Raw genomic sequence first — 25,315 nt, forward strand, 5'->3', positions numbered from 1 at the left:
AGGGAGTGTAATAGAGAGCAGCAAACTGGCACTGTGAGACTGGCTGAACTTTCACTTCGTTGTTAAGAGATAAAAAAACTGCTGCAGTGAGAGCCCTGACCCTGTGTGAGGAAATAATTAGTATAGTTTTGAGTGTTTATTTTTAAATTATTATATTTTTTTCTCTGCAAGGGTAAGATCTTAATCTAGAAGAGAGAGACGGGCTGGGGTCCAGATCAGCTCTGTGCACTCTGCTCCTCTAATCTTCTTTCTCTGCTTCTCTGTGCTCAGGAATGGCTTCCACTGGCATCTCCGTGTCTGAAGAGCAGTTAGAGTGCCCTATATGTCTGGATTTATTTAAAAACCCAGCCACTACTCCATGTGGACACAACTTCTTTTTGGCATGTATTGAATGCTTTTGGAAACTCGAAAACTTGTATGAATGCCCACTATGTGTCAAATAGTTGGTATCAAACCTTTTATCTTAATATTATTATTTATGATAATGAGAACATTGTGTGTGTGTGTGTGTGTGTGTGTGTGTGTATGTATACAATCACTAACACAGCACTCTTTCTAAACTATAAGGGTTCTGTACAGACACTATAATGGAACGCAAGATTGCACAAAATCAGAACATAGTTAATCACTGTCTTTTCTCTTTTGCTGTGGAGGAGAAAGCAGGTGAAAGCAGGCTTCGGATACCCAGCACAGAGACCCTCTCAGTCCAGGTAAAATACAGCAAGATGTACCATTGTCAACTCTTTTCAAGTGTCTCAATAAAGGCAATTCATATATATATATATCCACTGTGTATGCTTTCTTTCTTTGTCTAATCACTTTTCAAAGAAATCAAAGTGAGATACTTAATGCTCGGTAGTCTTGCTGTTGACTCCAGCAATTAAGTTCCCCTTCTCCTTCATTACCATTCCACTCTCCAAGGGTTTTCCCTTGGTAATTCTTTTTAATCCTTCTTCTGCAAGCTTTTCGCCATTCCCCATATATTCTGCCGTCTCTGGAAGCCTGCTTTTCCTCCAGCCCTGTGTCTTGTGGTTTAATCTGTGGGCTCTACTGTGCTCCTTGCGTGCTCTCCCTGTGCATCAGTATGTTGCTCTGCTCAATGAAACGATCCCGCTGCCTTTATAGGCAGGCAGGGAACAAGGGTGCAAGTGAAAATGATCAAGGGAGTATGTCCAGGTAAGTGTCACAGCTAAGGGTGGCAAAAATCGCCTGACACGGGTTAAACACCTTTAGCTCCCCATACATTAGTAAATAAAAAAAGGAAAAGACACACAAAAGTTATCTGGTTAAAAAAGTTAGATAAGTACTCTGTTAGACATTATCTTAGTTAATTTGTGTAATACACACCCAGACACACACAAACATATATACACATACACATACAGATGGGTGACAAATTAAAGGAAAACCCTGAATAAATGACTGGAACATAATGAATGCAGATGCCTCCAAACAGGTGTACTGCATGACAGTGATGGGCGTTTCGGCTTGTTTGGCTCAGCTCACCAAAAAGAGCCGGCTCTTTTGGCTCCCAAATGGCTCTTTAAAAAAATATGTTTTGTATTTTTTCAAGTCAAACAGTTTGCGATAGTTTGACTATGATTGGTGTTAAAACAATTCTAATTAAATGATTAAATGAAATCGTACTCTACCTTAACCACAATATATTTAAAAATGCATTGGTTTGTTATGAAAAAGAATGCTATATAAACAAAGTGCATATAAATCTAACCATTCAAAACTAATACAATCTGAACAGCATAATAGAATATTGCACCATATCAAAGAAAAATAAATAACAATTTGCAAAATTGCAGCATCCCACAAATTGAAATACATGTAAAAAGGATGCTATTACAGATGTGCATTTAAAGTATAACTTTTTTAATGTATATAAACAAAGTGCATATAAATGTAACAATTCAAAACAAATACAATCTGAACAACATAATACTAGAATATTGCAGCATATCCTCATTTTCCAGCTGTTGTTTTCACAGCTGTCCTTGCTCTCTCTCCTCAGCTGGAGTGTGTGACTGAGCGGGTTGGCTCGGCCCGCCCTCACGCGTCTTCATTGGTTGACACTGTGTCTGATTGACAATAACAACAGGTGAGGCTGTCAGTCTGAGCAGACAGTCAGAACGAATGTGTGTGCGCTTGAGCATTTAGGCCTATATTATTTTATTTATTTTGTGAATCATATTCTATGGCCTTCGCAGTTACCAGAGCTCAACTCAATTGAACACCTATGGGAGATTTTGGACCGAGGTGTTAGACAGCGCTCTCCACCACCATCATCAAAACACCAAATAAGGGAATATCTTTGGGAAGAATGGTGTTCATCCCTCCAGTAGATCAGAGACTCGTAGAATCTGTGCCAAGAGCACTGAAGCTGTTCTGGGGCTCGTGGTGCCCAACACCTTACAGAGACACTTTACTGTATGACCTCACTTACTGTACTTGCCTGTGTAAATTGAAAGTTGTAAAATGTATTACATTTTGTATTGCTATGTTTTATGTAAATTGAATTTATAATGATTGATGCCTTTACTTAACTGTATTTTTGCACTTTGTTTTGCACTTCTGTTGTAAGTCGCCCTGGATAAGGGCATCTGCCAAGAAATAAAAAAAAATAAAAAATAAAAATAATAATAATAATAATAATAATAATAATCACATTCTGTGCAGAACTGCAGAAATCTGCGCTATAACATTGGCTCAGATTGGTCATGTAGCTCTCTGTGAGCACATTGGTGCCTGTGGCCCATGGTCTGTATTCTGATTGTGATATAAAGACTTACTTTGGTGGACCTGCACATGTATACACGTTTCCCCAGCTGTACTTGCTTTCTGGTGAAAAGGGTAAAGGTAGCCTAAGCTGTGGTGTTCATACTTTAAGTATACACTACTAGTCAAAAGATTTAGAACACCTAAATTTTTCCAGTTTGTATTGAACTTTATGCAGTTAAATGTCTCAATGTACTCTGAAATTAAAGCATAGAACACATAAACAATTGGAGATAAAAACTAAATCATGGACTCGTTTTGTTTAACACAATTTAACCCCTTAAACTGACAAACCCCTCTGGTACCTTAAAAGGGCACCAAATCCATGTGCTTCTCTTTAATCCCATGCACACTCTTCACTGTTGTGTTGTTTGCCAAGTGTTTGGTATCCCCTGAAACTGAGACTCTCAGCATTTTAACGATGTGAAGCATTCTCTGATGTGAAAAATTTGGTTTCCCCCCACCCTCCACATTCTGAAATGGGGGGGTGATCTGTGACCATCTGAATGAGACCCCCCCACTGCAGCAGACTGCACGTTTACCCCCCGGACTCTGAATGACGGAAACTGTGAATCGGATGTGTTTGAGAATGAAATGCGCTGGTAGCCAAGAGAATAAGCTTTCAAATGATGTGCGCATTGTAGGAATACAGTGTCACTTATAGGCACAGGAACTGCATGTAACACTGACAAATAATGCTTAAGATGATGTAGTAACACAGTATATTATTATTTTTCAGTTTTTGGTAACCTAAACCTCTTTTTTAACCTCTGGCAGTTTATCACTTACCATTGTGGTTATTCACTGGACTTGAACTGCTTAAATTTAAACTACATAAAAACTGGATGTTCTAAAACTTTTGACCGGTAGTGTAGAACCATGATAACTCATAATTTGTTCCAGGTCTTCTCCACAATGGATTGGCAGATCAGTGGCAGGGATGCTTAAAGGAGCAGATATGGCCGGTGCATCATGTTGGGGCACCACCTTGGCAGTTTTAATTAATTAATTAACATTTTGAGAGAGAGGGGGACAGATGGTTGTGAGGTACGCAGGTAGGGAAAGAGAGTTTGTAGAGGTGGAGGAGGGTGTCTTTACCTGTGGGTCTGCATTTGTTCTGCCACAGGTGGTCCCAGGTGATGCCCAGCTCTTGGCCAAACTCCTCTCCATACCACACGAGCAGTTCGCAGCTTGCAATGATGGGTTTGCAGGACTTGTAGAAGATCTGATCACGGTACTGAAATGCCACCAAGTTCTGCTCTTCCTCATTCCTGGCACAGTTCACAAACCTTGTGAGAAAGATCGGATGGATAAAGATTAGACCCGAAACAGCACAGACAACATTGATCTGCACAGTGAGACATGACAATAAGGGGTCTAGAATACTTGAATTTGTAAATGAACACCATAAGTAATAGGCCTTTTAAAAAAAAAGTCAAAAGTAGGAGAGTCTCTTGCTCTTCAGCTCTAGTTATTTGGTAGATGAAAAATTGAGAACTCTCACCTCATCCAGTTGGAGTTTGTCTCACTACTGGCATCAATGTAATGGATTTTCTTCTTCCCATTGTTAATCTGTGAAAATAAAAGGCCATGATGTTACTACTGGAAAATAACTTAAACGTTTTGTTAGGATTTGTATCACTTTATTACTAGCCTATAATGATCCAGGTTTATTTTGTTGCAATAGAAGCTTCCAGATTAACAGAAGTGTATACAGCTCATCATAGATAGCCTTTAACAGTACAGTGGGCACGGTTCATTCATAATTTTTTTAAGATGCATTTATCAATGTTTCATCTAAATTTATTCCAAGTACTGTGAAATGAAAGATACATATTTGCCATTTATAAATTTGGAATCGCCAATTAATTGTTTTCTACCCTAAGTTTTGGAATCGCTAATGCATCTCGTCTCGTGGCAACGTCTCCCGCTACCACACTTGTGGAGGGTGAGGAAGTACGTCTAGGGTCCTCCGAGCACTCTCTGTCACAATCGGCAAATACCATGAGCTTGGGCTCGAACTAATGACCCAAAGCTCATAGAGGTCAAAATCACTTCTTAACAATTACACCTCTCAGATGGTGTCCACAAAATTAAAGCAGTGACTAACATTAGTTTGGTCATAAATGTTGCTATTTATTTTTCTTGTAGTTAATAGAACATCATTTTCATTTACTGATGATAAATGTCTATCGTTGATTTTAAGGTGTGATAAAGAAGAAAAATTATACCCATCGGTGTTCAGAATACCAGGTGTACATTGATGCAAATGTTTCAAATGCAATGTATTTGACTCCATGTTTAGGTCTCACCGTTTCTTTTAATGCATTCGTTTCAATTACCATTTATATTAAACCATAATTAGTTTGCATTATTCAAAGTTCAATTTGCGGACACTATAAAGACGTTTCACCATTTTGCTCTTTCTACTTTCACTCATAGCCATCATTCCCTCTGATTCCAAAACTAACAAAGTCACAGTGAAGGCGACCATCTGAACTAATGAACTGAAAAGGTTCATCAATGCTGAGACCAGCTAATGCAGTTCGAATAGGTCAGACAATGAAACTTGAGTACAGGGGAAAAACAAAACCAATGTTATAATCTAGATTTGAAACGCCATTATTTTGTTCCAATTAGTTTACACCAATATTTTTTCCTTCCTCTTAGACTGAACTGGGTGAACTGGGGAAGTGTTGGGTGAAGACATCACAGTTGGGTTCCATTATGAAATTCTTTGTTACTCACCACCCAGGAGTACCCACTCAGTACAGCCTTCTCCTCATTGGAAACCTCCCCCTCATAGGGCCCAAAGCGTACCCCTTTGGGGATCAGCTTGCCGTCGTTAAAGACCCCCAGTCCGGCCCCTGGGATACTGGAGTCCCGCACAGTCAGACCCCGAGGCAGAGTAAGCCGAGCCCTGTGTGTCGATCCCAGTTCGGCTGGGGTGTCTCTAATGTAGATGGGTTGGCCATGGCATTTGCATTTCTCTAGAAAGTAGGACTGGCACTCCTCACAGACTGACAAAGACAGAAATAAAGTGCAGGGTCAAGCTGCAAGAAACACTTTCTATGGTGCAGCACTTCATATACATCAACCATGAAGGGCTAGATTGTATTAGTCTGTAGGTGTTTCTCTATTAAGTGTATGACAAACGCTGTACTGTCTGTCTTGGTGAGGGATTCACTCACACAGGTAGTCCTCATCCTTGGGCTCGTCCTTCTCAGTGTATCGAACTCTCCGTTTCTTGCGCAGGTTGTACCCTCCCGTGTAGCAGTTTATCAGCAGGACCTGTTTCTGGAGCCAGTCTTTCATGGTAATTTCTGAATAAGACACACAAATACAGCTTTACTGCAGTCCCAAACATCTACAAATCTCTTACTGAGCTGTACTGCACACTGCAACACACCACACACTATAACACGCCACACTGCAACTCTGATCCATGGTATCCGTTTCCACTGAATCCCACAGTAGGACACTTAGACAGGAAAAGACCTCTTCTTAATTTAATTCGATATTACTACAAGAACAAAATAACACAAACCCAACAACTGCTTTTGCCTGTACATTACATGTTTCATGCTAATCAAAAACAGTGTCTTTGACATGCATTTTGGGACACACTAGAAAATATGTATTATTACTACTTTTAAATAGTTTCCTGATAACATATCAAAAGGTTATTGATTGCATGGTTCAAATTACAATTTTAAATACAAGTAATACAGTAAGATGTACTGCAGATAGCACTATCAATGTGTCAGTAGTCAGACAGCTGTTATAAATACAGAGAAAAACAATGAGTAATAATTCTGGTTTTACACAACCAACTTTCTTCTTCTTCTTCTTCTTCTTCTTCTTCTTCTTCTTCTTATTATTATTATTATTATGATTATTGTTTATGTCTTAGATGCTCTTATCCAGGGTGACTTACAAAATATAAGAGCATTACACAAGTTCTTAGGCTACTCTTCATTCCTGCCAGCCAAGGTGGTCATGTAGTATGCCTCATCAAAATACTTATTGTTGATTAATAATCTTCCAATCCTTTTAATAGTGTCAATTAGTAATTTTATTCACTGTGATTTCAGTATTTTTTTCCAGGAATCAGTGCATTTGTTTTACTATTATGTTAACAAATTATTTATTCCTATTAGTAAACTGAAACATTTATTTACATATTCTTTGAAGTAATATTAAATAAGGCTTAATAGTAAAAAAGGGATGCAGAACCAAAAAGTCTTCAACTGCTGCTCAATCAATGTGCAATCAATGTGCAATCAACTCGCCGTGTTTGGAGGAGGAGGAATGACCCCAAGAACACCATCCCCACCGTCAAACATGGAGGTGGAAACATTATGCTTTGGGGGTGTTTTTCTGCTAAGGGGACAGGACAACTGCACCACATCAAAGGGACGATGGACGGGGCCATGTACCGTCAAATCTTGGGTGAGAACCTCCTTCCCTCAGCCAGGGCATTGAAAATGGGTCGTGGATGGGTATTCCAGCATGACAATGACCCAAAACACACAGCCAAGGCAACAAAGGAGTGGCTCAAGAAGAAGCACATTAAGGTCCTGGAGTGGCCTAGCCAGTCTCCAGACCTTAATCCCATAGAAAATCTGTGGAGGGAGCTGAAGATTCGACTTGCCAAATGTCAGCCTCAAAACCTTAATGACTTGGAGAGGATCTGCAAAGAGGAGTGGGACAAAATCCCTCCTGAGATGTGTGCAAACCTGGTGGCCAACTACAAGAATTGCAAACAAGGGTTTTGCCACCAAGTACTAAGTCGAAGGGGTCAAATACTTATTTCCCTCATTAACATGCAAATCAATTTATAACTTTTTTGAAATGCGACTTTCTGGATTTTTTTGTTGTTATTCTGTCTCTCATTGTTAAAATACACCTACCATTAAAATTATAGACCGATCATTTCTTTGTCAGTGGGAAAACGTACAAAATCAGCAGGGGATCAAATACTTTTTTCCCTCACTGTATATATACACTCACCTAAAGGATTATTAGGAACACCATACTAATACTGTGTTTGACCCCCTTTCGCCTTCAGAACTGCCTTAATTCTACGTGGCATTGATTCAACAAGGTGCTGAAAGCATTCTTTAGAAATGTTGGCCCATATTGATGGGATAGCATCTTGCAGTTGATGGAGATTTGTGGGATGCACATCCAGGGCACGAAGCTCCCGTTCCACCACATCCCAAAGATACTCTATTGGGTTGAGATCTGGTGACTGTGGGGGCCAGTTTAGTACAGTGAACTCATTGTCATGTTCAAGAAACCAATTTGAAATGATTCGACCTTTGTGACATGGTGCATTATCCTGCTGGAAGTAGCCATCAGAGGATGACCATGGTGGTCATAAAGGGATGGACATGGTCAGAAACAATGCTCAGGTAGGCCGTGGCATTTAAACGATGCCCAATTGGCACTAAGGGGCCTAAAGTGTGCCAAGAAAACATCCCCCACACCATTACACCACCACCACCAGCCTGCACAGTGGTAACAAGGCATGATGGATCCATGTTCTCATTCTGTTTACGCCAAATTCTGACTCTACCATCTGAATGTCTCAACAGAAATCGAGACTCATCAGATCAGGCAACATTTTTCCAGTCTTCAACTGTCCAATTTTGGTGAGCTTGTGCAAATTGTAGCCTCTTTTTCCTATTTGTAGTGGAAATGAGTGGTACCCGGTGGGGTCTTCTGCTGTTGTAGCCCATCCGCCTCAAGGTTGTACGTGTTGTGGCTTCACAAATGCTTTGCTGCATACCTCGGTTGTAACGAGTGGTTATTTCAGTCAAAGTTGCTCTTCTATCAGCTTGAATCAGTCGGCCCATTCTCCTCTGACCTCTAGCATCAACAAGGCATTTTCGCCCACAGGACTGCCGCATACTGGATGTTTTTCCCTTTTCACACCATTCTTTGTAAACCCTAGAAATGGTTGTGCGTGAAAATCCCAGTAACTGAGCAGATTGTGAAATACTCAGACCGGCCCGTCTGGCACCAACAACCATGCCACGCTCAAAATTGCTTAAATCACCTTTCTTTCCCATTCAGACATTCAGTTTGGAGTTCAGGAGATTGTCTTGACCAGGACCACACCCCTAAATGCACTGAAGCAACTGCCATGTGATTGGTTGATTAGATAATTGCATTAATGAGAAATTGAACAGGTGTTCCTAATAATCCTTTAGGTGAGTGTATATATATATATATATATATATATATATATTTTTTTTTTTATTTAACAATTGGTATTTCCTGTACTACTTATCATAAAGCCAGAAGCCCATTGTGTATGTGATGTATGTTGTATACTTATGAAGGAGGCTGCACAATTCCTTAAATTTGATATTGTAGTGTGAAAACAAGAACAGTAGTGAAATGTCAGGCATAATAAAACCAGTCAGTAAACACTAGTGGTATGATCAACCCTTTAGTTAATTGTGGTCAGCTGTTCAGACGCTTCGTATTTTGACAAGGTTAACCAAGTTTGAACACTTGCAATATGAACCAATGGTCTGGCTCTCAGCTCTGACCTTGTGGTCGTTTACGATGGCCCCTGTGTGAAGCTCCTGGCTGCATTCGCTCTTTGCTCTCAGAGATGCGGTGCAGCTGGTACATAGCATCCAACTCCTCCTCTGTGAAGTGTTCCATAGCTAAGCTGGGCTTAGTGACCCCACTACTGGAGGATGGGACGGACTGCCATGCTTTCTGTGGACCCTACACATGGAATGTTACAAAGAAAAAATATAAATTGAATAAACATGGTTATACTCATTCAATATTCTCCAGTTTTCATTAAAAATATATACAATTCAAACTCCTACATTAAATACATCCTACTCCTCACTATAGTAAAAGATACTGTTCATGGATTGCTCTCCTGAATGGAATTTGACCCCGGAGGCTCTGTTATGCTGTGAGGGGCATTTTCCTGGCATGGTTTGGGTCCACAGTGCAATCCACCATCATCAAAACCCCAAATGAGGGAATATCTTTTGGAAGAATGGTGTTCATCCCTCCAGTAGAGTCCAGAGACTTGTAGAATCTGTGCCAAGAGCATTGAAGCTGTTCTGGTTGGTCATGGTGGCCCAACACCTTACTGAGACACTTTATGTTGGGTTTTCCTTTAATTTGTCACCCATCTATATGTCTGAGAGAACTGAATGAGTGTAAATGCTGAAATTTGACATTTGCTTATATGATTGAGTATATATATATCTCACTTAAACACTAACCTGTTATAGGTTAGCATTAACCTTATTAATACCCAAATAACCCTTATAATAGCCTAATACCCTAATAATAATAATAATCATCATCATCATCATCATCATCATAATTATAGGTGAGACATTGCAGGTCAATTGCAATGAACTTGCAGAGTTAGTAGGGAGTTGCATACTAACCACGGGCTCACCCCCAGTTAGTGCGCTGCTTTCAGTTAGTTGCAATTGACCCTGCATTTTGACTTTAATAGTTGCCTGGAGAAGACGAATCTGGTGATTCAGCAGTTTTTATGCAATCCAGGTAGTTATGTCTGAGAGAACTGAGTGAGTGTAAATGCTGCAATTTGACATTTGCTTATATGATTGACTTGATCTGGAAGAGGGGTATATATCTCACTTTTACACTATAACAACACAAGGACACATAAAACAGTGATTTTACGAATCGCAGTAGTTTTGCTGTAAGAGCATGTTCATAGTGGCTATAATAAACGTATCTGTAAACTCCAATAGGGTATGTATTTATATATTCAGTGGCTCCAATAAGTATCAGAGCACCAGTTGAGTTTTGGAATCTGAATAGTTTATTAATTAAGAGTCGTGGAGAGATTTCATCAAGAGTCTAACAATCACCAGACTGAACTCCTGAGCCACACTAGAGGGTCCCCCATCACAGTTCTGTCCATTCCATGACTTCAAACTGTCCCCTGTTGGGCAAACACAGGACATACACAACCTTCAATGAAGGGGCATCAGAAATCACATTCCTGAACATCATGCATTTTCAGAGCACAGAAGACTCTTCACTCAAAACTTTGTCTATAGAATCAGTAATAATCTGTACTGATGTACTGTCATGGAACTGAGATTAGTACCATCAGTCTTTCAATCGAATTTAACCCAAGAATTCATATTATTGCCAGCACTACCATGGATTATACCATGACTTTAGGAAGTAGTTACTCCCCTTGGTCATTTTCACACTTTATTGTTACAGCCTGAAATCTTGATGCATTTAAATTAGATTGTTTTTTAAATCTGGGGAATGATAAAACAAATCTATTAAAAATAAGAACCTGAAATACCTTCATTAGAGAAGTATTCACCCCCTCTGCTATGACTCTAAATAACCTCAGGTGGATCCAATTGCCATCAGAATTCATACAATATAGTTAATTTGTGTGCAATAAAAGTGGTTCACATGGGAGGGGTATATAAAGGGATATTTCAACGGCACTGAACATCCTTTGGAGCACAGTGAAGTTGATCATTAAGAAGTGGAAGGTATACAGCACCACCCAAAATCTGATTAGAGCAGGCTGTCCTCTCTAACTGAGCAGCCAGGTATGAAGGGCATTGGTCAGAAAAGCCACCAAGAGGCCAATGCCAACCCTGAAATAACTACATCTCAATCCATAGCTGAGATGGGAGAAACTGTCCATGTGTCAACAATACCTCAGATGCCACTCTTCCATACAGGCCAAATTTGTGGAGTAAGAAACACATATCAGATGGAACTAAACTCATGCAAATCTTTGAGGAAACCTGGTTCAGTTTGGAAAAGACCTAAAAGTGGGACGGAGATCCACCTTTCAGCAGAACAATGATCCCAAGCACACAGCCAAACTGACATTGCAGTGGCAGGAGGGTGACTGTCCTAGAGTGGCCCAGTCAAAGCCCAGACTTGAATCCGATTGAGAACCTGTGGCAAGACTCAAATGTTGCTGTCCACCAACGATCCCCATAACTTGACAGAGCTTGAACAATTTTGTGAAGAAGAATGATGCAAATATTGCACAATCCGGATGTGCAATCCTGGTACAGACTTACCCCAAAACACCCACAACCGTAATTGCTGTCAAAGGTGGTTCTACCAAGTATTGACGGAGAGGGGTTAATACTTCTCTAACAAAGACATTTCAGGTTTTATTATTATTAACTGTTGCTTCACAATACAAATTATCTTGCCTCTTCAAAGTATTGAGTAGGTTGTGTTAATCAAACAGGGGAAGAAACACTTTAATGCATCAACATTTCAGGTTGTAAAACAACAAAATGTGACAGAAGTCCAAGGGGGTGAATATTTCCAATAGCCACTGTATGCTCACAAAGTGAACGGACTCTCACTATGAGTTCTGACCTGGTGGTGGTTTATAAGACTCATTCAGTGAAGATCCTGGCCATATTCTCTCCTCACTGGCGAACTGGAAGAGAGTGTCCAAATCCTCTGCAGTAAATTCTTCCACAGCTGCCTGTGGACACTCCTGAGCACTGGGGGCAGAGTGGAATTCAGCTTCTTTTCCGAGACCATTAACACCAGACTTGGTGCATGGGAAGGGCTCTGGGGCGATCTGTTGAACCTGAACCTGAAGCATTCAAGAGAGAAAATCTCATTAATAAGTTAAAGAATACTCACCCGTACTCTCCAGATTCCAACAATCTGACTTTATTTGGACTTAAATAAAGTCCAAAAACCCAGTTAACTAAAGCAGACTCCTATAGTAAACAATTTATATTGCATACTATAGAAATGTCTTCTGTTTATGTAATGTATGTATATGTTTAAAGAACAAATATACTGTCCCACTCTTGATTGACTACAGTGCTAGAGTACGGTCTCCCAGAAGTGGTCAGATGAGTTGATTGAGAGCCATGAAAATGCAGATGTATTTTGTTGGACAATCAGCCAGTCAGACACCTGGGGGACAAATCATGTATTATAGGACTACTACTGAAGTTTCAAGAATGATTGATTTATATGTCCTCATGTGGTGGTAGGAATGTATAATTACAGTATCTGTGATTTTTGTGTTGCATTCTATCATATTAACAACTTTTAAACATTAAAAGTATGCACTTAACCAAACCCATTGCTGATTTATATACCCCAAAGGAGCTCCTTCAGTATTTCAGGATGTGATGCTCCATCACTTATCTTGTGTTCCCTGCAGCACGTTAGGTAATAATTACATTCAGTGGTGCTTTAGCATTAAGCTTACTAATACCCAAATAACCCTTATAATAGCCTAATAATAATAATAATAATAATAATAATAATAATAATAATAATAGGTGAGACATTGCAGGTCAATTGCAACAAACTTGCAGAGTTAGTAGGGAGCTGCATACTAACCACGGGCTCACCCCCTGTTAGTGCGCTGCTTTCAGTTAGTTGCAATTGACCCTGCATTTTGACTTTAATAGTTGCCTGGAGAAGACGAATCTGGTGATTCAGCAGTTTTTATGCAATCCAGGTAGTTATGTCTGAGAGAACTGAGTGAGTGTAAATGCTGCAATTTGACATTTGCTTATATGATTGACTTGATCTGGAAGAGGGGTATATATCTCACTTTTACACTATAACAACACAAGGACGCATAAAACAGTGATTTTAGGAATCACAGTAGTTTTGCTTTAAGAGCATGTGCACAGTGGTTATAATAAACGTATCTGTAAACTCGGTGTAAATGTACAATGACTCCAATAGGGTTTGTATTTATATATTCAGTGGCTCCAATAAGTATCAGAGCAACAGTTGAGTTTTAGAATCTGAATAGTTTATTAATTAAGAGTCGTGAAGAGATTTCATCAAGAGTCTAAAACATAAAAGTAAAACAATGCATACAAAAATCATCCCAGAACCCTCCGTTTTGCAAAATAATTTCTGTATCTAGCAATCACCAGACTGAACTCCTGAGCCACACTAGAGGGTCCCCCATCACAGTTCTGTCCATTCCACGACTTCAAACTGTCCCCTGTTGGGCAAACACAGGACATACACAACCTTCAATAAAGTGGCATCAGAAATCACATTCCTGAACGTCATGCATTTTCAGAGCACAGAAGACTCTTCTTCACTAAATACTTTGTCTATGGATCCAGTAATAATCTGTACTGATGTACTGTCCTGGAACTGAGATTAGTACCATCAGTCTTTCAGTCTAATTTAACCTCAGAATTCATATTATTGCCAGCACTATCATGGATTATACTGTGACTTTAGGAAGTAGTTACTCCCCTTGGTCATTTTCACATTTTGTTGTGTTACAACCTGAAATCTTGATGTATTTCATTTTTTTTCTTGTGGAAAAAATTGGGGAATGATAAAACAAATCAATTGAAAATAAGAACCTGAAATACCTTCATTAGAGAAGTATTCACCCCCTCTGCTATGAGTCTAAATAACCTCAAGTGGATCCAATTGCCTTTAGAATTCACACAATATAGTTAATTTGTTTGCAATAAATGATGAAACATGATTTCAGATTAAATACAGCAATCGCTGAAAGGTCCCACTGTTGGGTAGGGCATTCAAAGCAAAGATATTTTCATGGAGCATTCAAAACTCCAGTTTTGAAGTTACAGATCAGGGGAGGGGTATATAAAGGGGTATTGCAAAGGTACTGAATATCCTTTGGAGCACAGTGAAGTCGATCATTAAGAAGTGAAAGGTATACAGCACCACCCAAAATCTGATTAGAGCAGGCTGTCCTCTCTAACTGAGCAGCCAGGTATGAAGGGCATTGGTCAGAAAAGCCACCAAGAGGCCAATGCCAACCCTGAAATAACTACATCTCAATCCATAGCTGAGATGGGAGAAACTGTCCATGTGTCAACAATACCTCAGATGCCACTCTTCCATACAGGCCAAATTTGTGGAGTAAGAAACACATATCAGATGGAACTAAACTCATGCAAATCTTTGAGGAAACCTGGTTCAGTTTGGAAAAGACCTAAAAGTGGGACGGAGATCCACCTTTCAGCAGAACAATGATCCCAAGCACACAGCCAAACTGACACTGCAGTGGCAGGAGGGTGACTGTCCTAGAGTGGCCCAGTCAAAGCCCAGACTTGAATCCGATTGAGAACCTGTGGCAAGACTCAAATGTTGCTGTCCACCAACGATCCCCATAACTTGACAGAGCTTGAACAATTTTGTGAAGAAGAATGATGCAAATATTGCACAATCCGGATGTGCAATCCTGGTACAGACTTACCCCAAAACACCCACAACCGTAATTGCTGTCAAAGGTGGTTCTACCAAGTATTGACGGAGAGGGGTTAATACTTCTCTAACAAAGACATTTCAGGTTTTATTATTATTAACTGTTGCTTCACAATACAAATTATCTTGCCTCTTCAAAGTATTGAGTAGGTTGTGTTAATCAAACAGGGGAAGAAACACTTTAATGCATCAACATTTCAGGTTGTAAAACAACAAAATGTGACAGAAGTCCAAGGGGGTGAATATTTCCAATAGCCACTGTATGCTCACAAAGTGAACGGACTCTCACTATGAGTTCTGACCTGGTGGTGGTTTATAAGACTCATTCAGTGAAGATCCTGGCCATATTCTCTCCTCACTGGCGAACTGGAAGAGAGTGTCCAAATCCTCTGCAGTAAATTCTTCCACAGCTGCCTGTGGACACTCCTGAGCACTGGGGGCAGAGTGGAATTCAGCTTCTTTTCCGAGACCATTAACACCAGACTTGGTGCATGGGAAGGGCTCTGGGGCGATCTGTTGAACCTGAACCTGAAGCATTCAAGAGAGAAAATCTCATTAATAAGTTAAAGAATACTCACCCGTACTCTCCAGATTCCAACAATCTGACTTTATTTGGACTTAAATAAAGTCCAAAAACCCAGTTAACTAAAGCAGACTCCTATAGTAAACAATTTATATTGCATACTATAGAAATGTCTTCTGTTTATGTAATGTATGTATATGTTTAAAGAACAAATATACTGTCCCACTCTTGATTGACTACAGTGCTAGAGTACGGTCTCCCAGAAGTGGTCAGATGAGTTGATTGAGAGCCATGAAAATGCAGATGTATTTTGTTGGACAATCAGCCAGTCAGACACCTGGGGGACAAATCATGTATTATAGGACTACTACTGAAGTTTCAAGAATGATTGATTTATATGTCCTCATGTGGTGGTAGGAATGTATAATTACAGTATCTGTGATTTTTGTGTTGCATTCTAACATATTAACAACTTTTAAACATTAAAAGTATGCACTTAACCAAACCCATTGCTGATTTATATACCCCAAAGGAGCTCCTTCAGTATTTCAGGATGTGATGCTCCATCACTTATCTTGTGTTCCCTGCAGCACGTTAGGTAATAATTACATTCAGTGGTGCTTTAGCATTAAGCTTACTAATACCCAAATAACCCTTATAATAGCCTAATAATAATAATAATAATAATAATAATAATAATAATAATAATAATAATAATAATAATAATAATAGGTGAGACATTGCAGGTCAATTGCAACAAACTTGCAGAGTTAGTAGGGAGCTGCATACTAACCACGGGCTCACCCCCTGTTAGTGCGCTGCTTTCAGTTAGTTGCAATTGACCCTGCATTTTGACTTTAATAGTTGCCTGGAGAAGACGAATCTGGTGATTCAGCAGTTTTTATGCAATCCAGGTAGTTATGTCTGAGAGAACTGAGTGAGTGTAAATGCTGCAATTTGACATTTGCTTATATGATTGACTTGATCTGGAAGAGGGGTATATATCTCACTTTTACACTATAACAACACAAGGACGCATAAAACAGTGATTTTAGGAATCACAGTAGTTTTGCTTTAAGAGCATGTGCACAGTGGTTATAATAAACGTATCTGTAAACTCGGTGTAAATGTACAATGACTCCAATAGGGTTTGTATTTATATATTCAGTGGCTCCAATAAGTATCAGAGCAACAGTTGAGTTTTAGAATCTGAATAGTTTATTAATTAAGAGTCGTGAAGAGATTTCATCAAGAGTCTAAAACATAAAAGTAAAACAATGCATACAAAAATCATCCCAGAACCCTCCGTTTTGCAAAATAATTTCTGTATCTAGCAATCACCAGACTGAACTCCTGAGCCACACTAGAGGGTCCCCCATCACAGTTCTGTCCATTCCACGACTTCAAACTGTCCCCTGTTGGGCAAACACAGGACATACACAACCTTCAATAAAGTGGCATCAGAAATCACATTCCTGAACGTCATGCATTTTCAGAGCACAGAAGACTCTTCTTCACTAAATACTTTGTCTATGGATCCAGTAATAATCTGTACTGATGTACTGTCCTGGAACTGAGATTAGTACCATCAGTCTTTCAGTCTAATTTAACCTCAGAATTCATATTATTGCCAGCACTATCATGGATTATACTGTGACTTTAGGAAGTAGTTACTCCCCTTGGTCATTTTCACATTTTGTTGTGTTACAACCTGAAATCTTGATGTATTTCATTTTTTTTCTTGTGGAAAAAATTGGGGAATGATAAAACAAATCAATTGAAAATAAGAACCTGAAATACCTTCATTAGAGAAGTATTCACCCCCTCTGCTATGAGTCTAAATAACCTCAAGTGGATCCAATTGCCTTTAGAATTCACACAATATAGTTAATTTGTTTGCAATAAATGATGAAACATGATTTCAGATTAAATACAGCAATCGCTGAAAGGTCCCACTGTTGGGTAGGGCATTCAAAGCAAAGATATTTTCATGGAGCATTCAAAACTCCAGTTTTGAAGTTACAGATCAGGGGAGGGGTATATAAAGGGGTATTGCAAAGGTACTGAATATCCTTTGGAGCACAGTGAAGTCGATCATTAAGAAGTGAAAGGTATACAGCACCACCCAAAATCTGATTAGAGCAGGCTGTCCTCTCTAACTGAGCAGCCAGGTATGAAGGGCATTGGTCAGAAAAGCCACCAAGAGGCCAATGCCAACCCTGAAATAACTACATCTCAATCCATAGCTGAGATGGGAGAAACTGTCCATGTGTCAACAATACCTCAGATGCCACTCTTCCATACAGGCCAAATTTGTGGAGTAAGAAACACATATCAGATGGAACTAAACTCATGCAAATCTTTGAGGAAACCTGGTTCAGTTTGGAAAAGACCTAAAAGTGGGACGGAGATCCACCTTTCAGCAGAACAATGATCCCAAGCACACAGCCAAACTGACACTGCAGTGGCAGGAGGGTGACTGTCCTAGAGTGGCCCAGTCAAAGCCCAGACTTGAATCCGATTGAGAACCTGTGGCAAGACTCAAATGTTGCTGTCCACCAACGATCCCCATAACTTGACAAAGCTTGAAAAATTTTGTGAAGAATGAGGCGAATATTACACAATCCGGATGTGCAATCCTGGTACAGACTTACCCCAAAACACTCACAGCCGTAATTGCTGTCAAAGGTGGTTCTACCATGTATTGACTTAGAGGGGTTAATACTTCTTTAACCAAGACATTTCAGTTTTTTTTTTTTGTATTAACTGTTGTTTCACAGTACAAATTATGTTGCCTTGAGCAGGTTGTGTTAATCAAACAGGGGAAAAAACACTTAAACGCATCAACATTGAGTTCTGACCTGGTGGTGGTTTATAAGACTCATTCAGTGAAGATCTTGGCCATATTCTCTCCTCACTGGCGAACTGGAAGAGAGTGTCCAAATCCTCTGCAGTAAATTCTTCCACAGCTGCCTGTGGACACTCCTGAGCACTGGGGGCAGAGTGGAATTCAGCTTCTTTTCCGAGACCATTAACACCAGACCTGGTGCATGGGAAGGGCTCTGGGGCGATCTGTTGAACCTGAACCTGAAGCAATAAAGAGAGAAAATCTCATTAATATATTAAAGAATACTCTCCTGTACTCTCCAGATTCCAACAATACAGTGAGGGAAAAAAGTATTTGATCCCCTGCTGATTTTGTACGTTTGCCCACTGACAAAGAAATTATCAGTCTATAATTTTCATGGTAGGTGTATTTTAACAGTGAGAGACAGAATTACAACAAAAAAATCCAGAAAAACGCATTTCAAAATAGTTATACATTGATTTGCATGTTAATAAGTATTTGATCACCTATCAATCAGCAAGATTTCTGGCTCCCAGGTGTCTTTTATACAGGTAACGAGCTGAGATTAGGAGCACTCTCTTAAAGGGAGCGCTCCTAATCTCAGCTCGTTACCTGTATAAAAGACACCTGTCCACAGAAGCAATCAATCAATCAGATTCCAAACTCTCCAAGACCAAAGAGCTGTCCAAGGATGTCAGGGACAAGATTGTAGACCTACACAAGGCTGGAATGGGCTACAAGACCATCGCCAAGCAGCTTGGTGAGAAGGTGACAACAGCTGGTGCGATTATTCGCAAATGGAAGAAACACAAAATAACTGTCAGTCTCCCTCTGTCTGGGGCTCCATGCAAGATCTCACCTCGTGGAGTTTCAATGATCATGAGAACGGTGAGGAATCAGCCCAGAACTACACGAGAGGATCTTGTTAATGATCTCAAGGCAGCTGGGACCATTGTCACCAAGAAAACAATTGGTAACACACTACGCCGTGAAGGACTGAAATCCTGCAGCGTCCGCAAGGTCCCCCTGCTCAAGAAAGCACATGTACAGGCCTGTCTGAAGTTTGCCAATGAACATCTGAATGATTCAGAGGAGAACTGGGTGAAAGTGTTGTGGTCAGATGAGACCAAAATCGAGCTCTTTGGCATCAACTCAATTCGCCGTGTTTGGAGGAGGAGGAATGACCCCAAGAACACCATCCCCATCGTCAAACGTGGGGGTGTTTTTCTGCTAAGGGGACAGGACAACTGCACCGCATCAAAGGGATGATGGACGGGGCCATGTACCGTCAAATCTTGGGTGAGAACCTCCTTCCCTCAGCCAGGGCATTGAAAATGGGTCGTGGATGGGTATTCCAGCATGACAATGACCCAAAACACACAGCCAAGGCAACAAAGGAGTGACTCAAGAAGAATCACATTAAGGTCCTGGAGTGGCCTAGCCAGTCTCCAGACCTTAATCCCATAGAAAATCTGTGGAGGGAGCTGAAGGTTCGAGTTGCCAAACGTCAGCCTCGAAACCTTTATGACTTGGAGAGGATCTGCAAAGAGGAGTGGGACAAAATCCCTCCTGAGATGTGTGCAAACCTGGTGGCCAACTACAAGAAATGTCTGACCCCTGTGATTGCCAACAAGGGTTTTGCCACCAAGTACTAAGTCGAAGGGGTCAAATACTTATTTCCCTCATTAACATGCAAATCAATTTATAACTTTTTTGAAATGTGTTTTTCTGGATTTTTTTGTTGTTATTCTGTCTCTCACTGTTAAAATACACCTACCATTAAAATTATAGACTGATCATTTATTTGTCAGTGGGCAAACATACTAAATCAGCAGGGGATCAAATACTTTTTTCCCCCACTGTACCTATTGTAGCATGCCAGAGGGTAGTGTAGTGATCTCGAGCCTCACTAAGAGGCCTGAGTGTTTTAGTGATGCGGTAAAATCGCTGCACTGTGTCGCAGGAGAACGGGGTTCAAGCCCCTGTCGTGGCTGCTACCCCCAAAATACTACATTATATATATATATATAGATATATATATATAAATAAAGTCCAAAACTAAAGCAGACTCCTATAGTAAACAATTTATATTGCAACTATATAACCTTTTTCTCTTTTACTGACTGAGAACTGCATACAGAAGTTGCTTTTACACATTTCAGTTTCAAGCAAACATTTATCAACATTAAAGGAATAATTCCAAACAGCATTTTCAATGTCCGAGTGACATACGTGGCTTAGCGCTACATCACAGAGACCTAGAGGCCTACTCCTCCACCTTGCTGTCCGTTTATGTCGATAAAACAAAGTTAATAAAAAAAAAAATTGACAGTTTAGTGGAGTTTACGACCCCATTGCAACCAAACACTATCTTTTAGTCTACTTCAACCTACCTGAATAAAGGAAGTAATAACACACATCAGGTCATGTGGCTGCGTAATTACATCTCTTTTACTGAGTGAGAACTGTAGCCTCGCCCCACTGCGCCTTTCATATTTATAGTGCCTCAGCTGCTTGCCACACCCACCTAGTGTCTCTGGTGTAGTGAACTCCCACTTAATTCTTGGTGTTCCTGAACTTATTAATTATTAGGAAAAATAATTATTACAGATAAGGATAAGGGTTATTTACTCAGTTTCCCACACTTTCCCCTCACAAAATAATGTCAGCCCGACATTGCATTCCAAATACATCAAACCAAGATCCAAAAAAATGGTCTGTTCAGTGAATACAGTTTCACACACAGTTTCACTCAGTGGTTACATTTTCTAGAACCTCAAAGTACGGGACTTCTACAACAGCTTTACATTATCCAAAACCGGGTGATCACGCCTGAATTGGTATAATAGAGATATGAATTATCTATTCTATTGTAATGCCTCAACATTTACTTCAACCCCTTTGTTTTTGTACGAAAACTGGAACACCACAATAGTTTCTGTCAATGTGAAAAATCATTCTGGACATCTCTGGACACAATATATTTTCTAAAACATATGATCATACATTTACATCTTTCAGTAAGACCATCTCACAGGTAAACTCAAAGATCTGTCCTGTGTCTTGCTTCCAATTTAGGTAAAGTGTCATTGGATACTGTATCTCATTAGGGAAATACATTGTTGGAGTTGCATTCACCACATGTACATTAAGTATACAGGGATTATAAACTGGTGACCCCAAGGTGTCATAGGTAAGTCTCAGACAAGGTCTACTCACCCTGTTCGATTCTACTCTATGCCACTGTTCAGAATGGGAACTTCCTAGTTCTTGTATGGATTCCTCAGTGCAAACTGAATTATCAGCTATGTCATTTGTATCCTGAGTCACAGGCAATGAGTTGTGTTCCCCACAACTGTCATTCACCTCAGCAGAATCTGAAGCAGTGTTGGTCTCAATCTCAGAGCCTTTCTCAGCATCCCCATCAATATACACAGTCTGCTCTGCAGGGGATGCTACAGGTATGTAAGAATACATGTCATCTTCACTTTCTGAGCTCTCTGACTGTTCATCGAGTTGCTGTCTAATGCTTTGTTTTGTATTTTTTCTCCGAATAACTAATCTACCCTTCGTCCACCAGTAATGCTTACTTGTGCACCTATATCATACAAAGTTGTCAATAGTTTACCATTGATTACACAATGAATGAGACATTTGTTTCCTACAGTTTTGCACATTTATTCCACCCACCATCATCTAATAACCCACCATGCATAACTGTGTCAATCTCAGACAGGTCACACTTCTTATTTAGCTCATATATGGCCCGTCACAACTTTTTGTGTTCTGACCAGGGTTGAACCTGACATGGTTTGGAACAGTAGCATACCGTCTTGCATTCTGAGCATTGTTTGTAGTTCATCACTACCGTTGAACGCCCGCAGAATGCGCAGTGTTGGGACGCTTGGGTGCTGCAGGTTACGGCCTGTCCCTCGGCTGTAACCTCCCTGCATTTCCCTGTTGCTGCGGTTGCTGCTGCTGGGACTGTAGCAACTGTGGCTGCACTGAGTCTCCCCGCTCTCTTCTCCTGCAGCCGGTTTGTAAGGGATCACTGCTCCCGCATTTAAAACAATGCTCACACCTGCTAACTCCCGCCTGCTGACAACCCCTGCACCCTCGTCGCCTGTACTTCCCATCACTGCCAAGTACAGGTGACGAGGTTGCAACGAGGTCTCATTTCAATTTGAATATGATAATTTCTCAGACCCGTCAAAACTGTATGAAAAACATACTTTGCACTAAAGCTGGGTGGTATTTCAATCCCGAATCGCCTTCCTGCGAGGCGAACAGCACTTTTTGTCTAATGTCCATAACTCGCACTAAGACATTTTGTGGAGTTTCTGACACGTCCTGCACCTCAGACACCAAAGCCTTGTACATGTCAGTTGCGTTTTGTTCTTGATAATGAAACCAAATAATTAATCTCAAAGTCAGCCAAGTTTCCCTTCCAGATAACTCCGATGGCGGAGACCCGGTACTATTGCTCGAATCACAGCATCTACAATATCTTGTTCCGTATATCCTTGCTGTAACCCATTTTCCACCTGATGGGCTAAACTGCTAAAGCTCAATTTATCTTTCTGACCGGGATCACCAATTTGTCCTGCGATTTTAAAGTATTTTCTATATGTAGTACTAAAATCATGTCTTACCAGGTTGTCCATTTCTTTTTCCTTCGCTTCCAATGATTTTATTAAAGCAATCATTTCTTGGCGCAGTCTCTCTTCTTCGTGTTGCTCATGTTGTCTCGCCTCCTCTGGTACTTTGACGGCTGAATCGATATCTTTTAGTTGGATAAAATTCCGTAGCGCCATTAACTCTGCCAGGCCCTCATCCTCCAACTCCTCCAGCTCATCACGGTCCAGATGGCGGGTAATGCGTTTGATGAGTACAAGTTGGCTTTTGGCACACACTTCTGTTCCCGAAATACCCAAATAATTGCTAACTTTCAGCAGTGCTTCCACCGACAGTGTATAAAGCAGCCCTCTGACTTCTAACTGCACGCTCTCGATCGCAGAATCCATGTTGAGTGTCGCAGATCAACTTTGGTCGTAACTTATATGGGCCTCCAGACAGGCTTCAGCAGAACAGCGTCACTACAGCCGCCTCCTTCCACCGACCACTCTTCTGCTCAGTCTTTAAAACCGATTACAAATTTTGGAAAAAAATGTTGCTCCGGTCATCTTTATCGGCCAAACAGAGCATTACTTTAATCCCAGTGGTGCCTCCAAATGTTACGGCCTGAATAAAGGAAGTAATAACACACATTAGGACATGTGCTTCCATATTTACATCTCTTTTACTGACTGAGAACTGCGTACAGAAGTTGCTTTTACACATTTCAGTTTCAAGCAAACATTTAGCAACATTAGAGAAATAATTCCAAACAGCATTTTCAATGTCCGAGTGACACACGTGACTTAGCGCTACATCACAGAGACCTAGAGGCCTACTCCTCCACCTTGCAGTCTGTTTATGTGGATAAAACAAAGTTTAAAAAAAAGACAGTTTAATGCAGTTGATAAACCCCATTGCAACCTAACACTATCTTTTAGTCTACTTCAACCTACCTGAATAAAGGAAGTAATAACACACATCAGGCCATGTGGTTGCAGATTGAAAATCATTTACAGAGTGAGAACTGTAGCCTCGCCCCACTGCACCTCTCATATTTATAGCTTGCCACACCCACCTAGTGTCTCTGGGGTAGTGAACTCCCACTTAATTCTTGGTGTTCCTGAACTGATTAATTATTAGGAAAAATAATTATTACAGATAAGGATAAGGGTTATTTACCCAGTTCTCCACATATCATATGTTTAAAGAACAGATATACTGTCCCACTCTTGATTGACTACAGTGCTAGAGTACGGTCTCCCAGAAGTGGTCAGATGGGTTGATTGACTGCCATGAAAATGCAGATGTATTGTTTTCACTTGTTGGTCAATCAGCCAGTCAGACACCTGGGGGACAACTCATGTATTATAGGACTACTACTGAAGTTTCAAGAATGATTGATTTATATGTCCTCATGTGGTGGTAGGAATGTATAATTACAGTATCTGTGATTTTTGTGTTGCATTCTATCATATTAACAACTTTTAAACGTTAAAAGTATGCACTTAACCAAACCCATTGCTGATTTATATACCCCAAAGGAGCTCCTTCAGTATTTCAGGATGTGATGCTCCATCACTTATCTTGTATTCCCTGCAGCACGTTAGGTAATAATTACATTCAGTGGTGCTTTAGCATTAAGCTTACTAATACCCAAATAACCCTTATAATAGCCTAATATAATAATAATAATAATAATAATAATAATAATAATAATAATAATAATAATAATAATAATAATAATAATAATAATAATAATAATAATAGGTGAGATATTGCGGGTCAATTGCAACGAACTTGCAGAGTTAGTAGGGAGCTGCAAAGTAACCATGGGATCATCCCCAGTTAGGGTGCTGCTTTCAGTTAGTTGCAATTGACCCTGCATGCTTTCTCATTGTTTATTTTAAAAATCTATAATCAACCAAACTCAGCACTGTTTAAAAATAAATACAAATAAATGCACCCTCTTAATAAGATCAATCAATTTAAATATAAATGCTTTATCCATAGTAATATTGTTACATGATCCATAACTGACATGATTATTGTGGTTTGGATATATATGTTATATTCATACTCTTACCCCAAAATAAAACTTGGGAAAACATGCTTTTTACTTTCTAAGTGCCACATATCAATTGTAGGCCTATGTTGCACTTCTTAAATCACACAATTAGATTCTGCTGCATACTGTGTTATTAATGGGGGTTTTTTCTGGCTATTAATTGTCACCTCATGAATCTAATGTTATGCTATTGTTTCATATAAAATAAAACATT

The 25,315-nt window shown here is 40.0% G+C and overlaps 1 protein-coding gene across 1 annotated transcript; it reads right to left on the minus strand.

Annotated features, from left to right (window-relative positions):
• Positions 1-238: 238 nt before the first annotated feature.
• LOC136767331 (uncharacterized) lies at positions 239-23,685 on the minus strand. Its single transcript, XM_066721099.1, has 13 exons — positions 23,072-23,685; positions 18,433-18,658; positions 16,913-16,986; positions 15,351-15,576; positions 13,725-13,798; positions 12,184-12,409; positions 10,677-10,750; positions 9,351-9,534; positions 5,979-6,110; positions 5,536-5,807; positions 4,292-4,359; positions 3,886-4,076; positions 239-297 (listed from the first exon to the last, which is right to left on the minus strand). Exons 1-13 carry the CDS (start codon positions 23,441-23,443, stop codon positions 239-241), a joined length of 2,178 nt encoding a protein of 725 aa, XP_066577196.1. The 5' UTR covers positions 23,444-23,685.
• Between the last annotated feature and the right edge of the window lie 1,630 nt (positions 23,686-25,315).

Source organism: Amia ocellicauda, chromosome 14 (genome assembly GCF_036373705.1).
Source record: "Amia ocellicauda isolate fAmiCal2 chromosome 14, fAmiCal2.hap1, whole genome shotgun sequence".
In the NCBI taxonomy this organism is placed as follows: Eukaryota; Metazoa; Chordata; class Actinopteri; order Amiiformes; family Amiidae; genus Amia; species Amia ocellicauda.

Coding starts and splice junctions, on each gene's coding strand:
- LOC136767331 (XM_066721099.1), bottom strand. CDS start 23,443: ATGGATTCTGCGATCGAGAGCGTGCAGTTAGAAGTCAGAGGGCTGCTT. Junction 15,577..16,912: donor TGGCTCAGGAGTTCAGTCTG/GTGATTGCTAGA, acceptor TGAATGCTTCAG/GTTCAGGTTCAACAGATCGC. Junction 4,077..4,291: donor ACAAACTCCAACTGGATGAG/GTGAGAGTTCTC, acceptor CTTTCTCACAAG/GTTTGTGAACTGTGCCAGGA.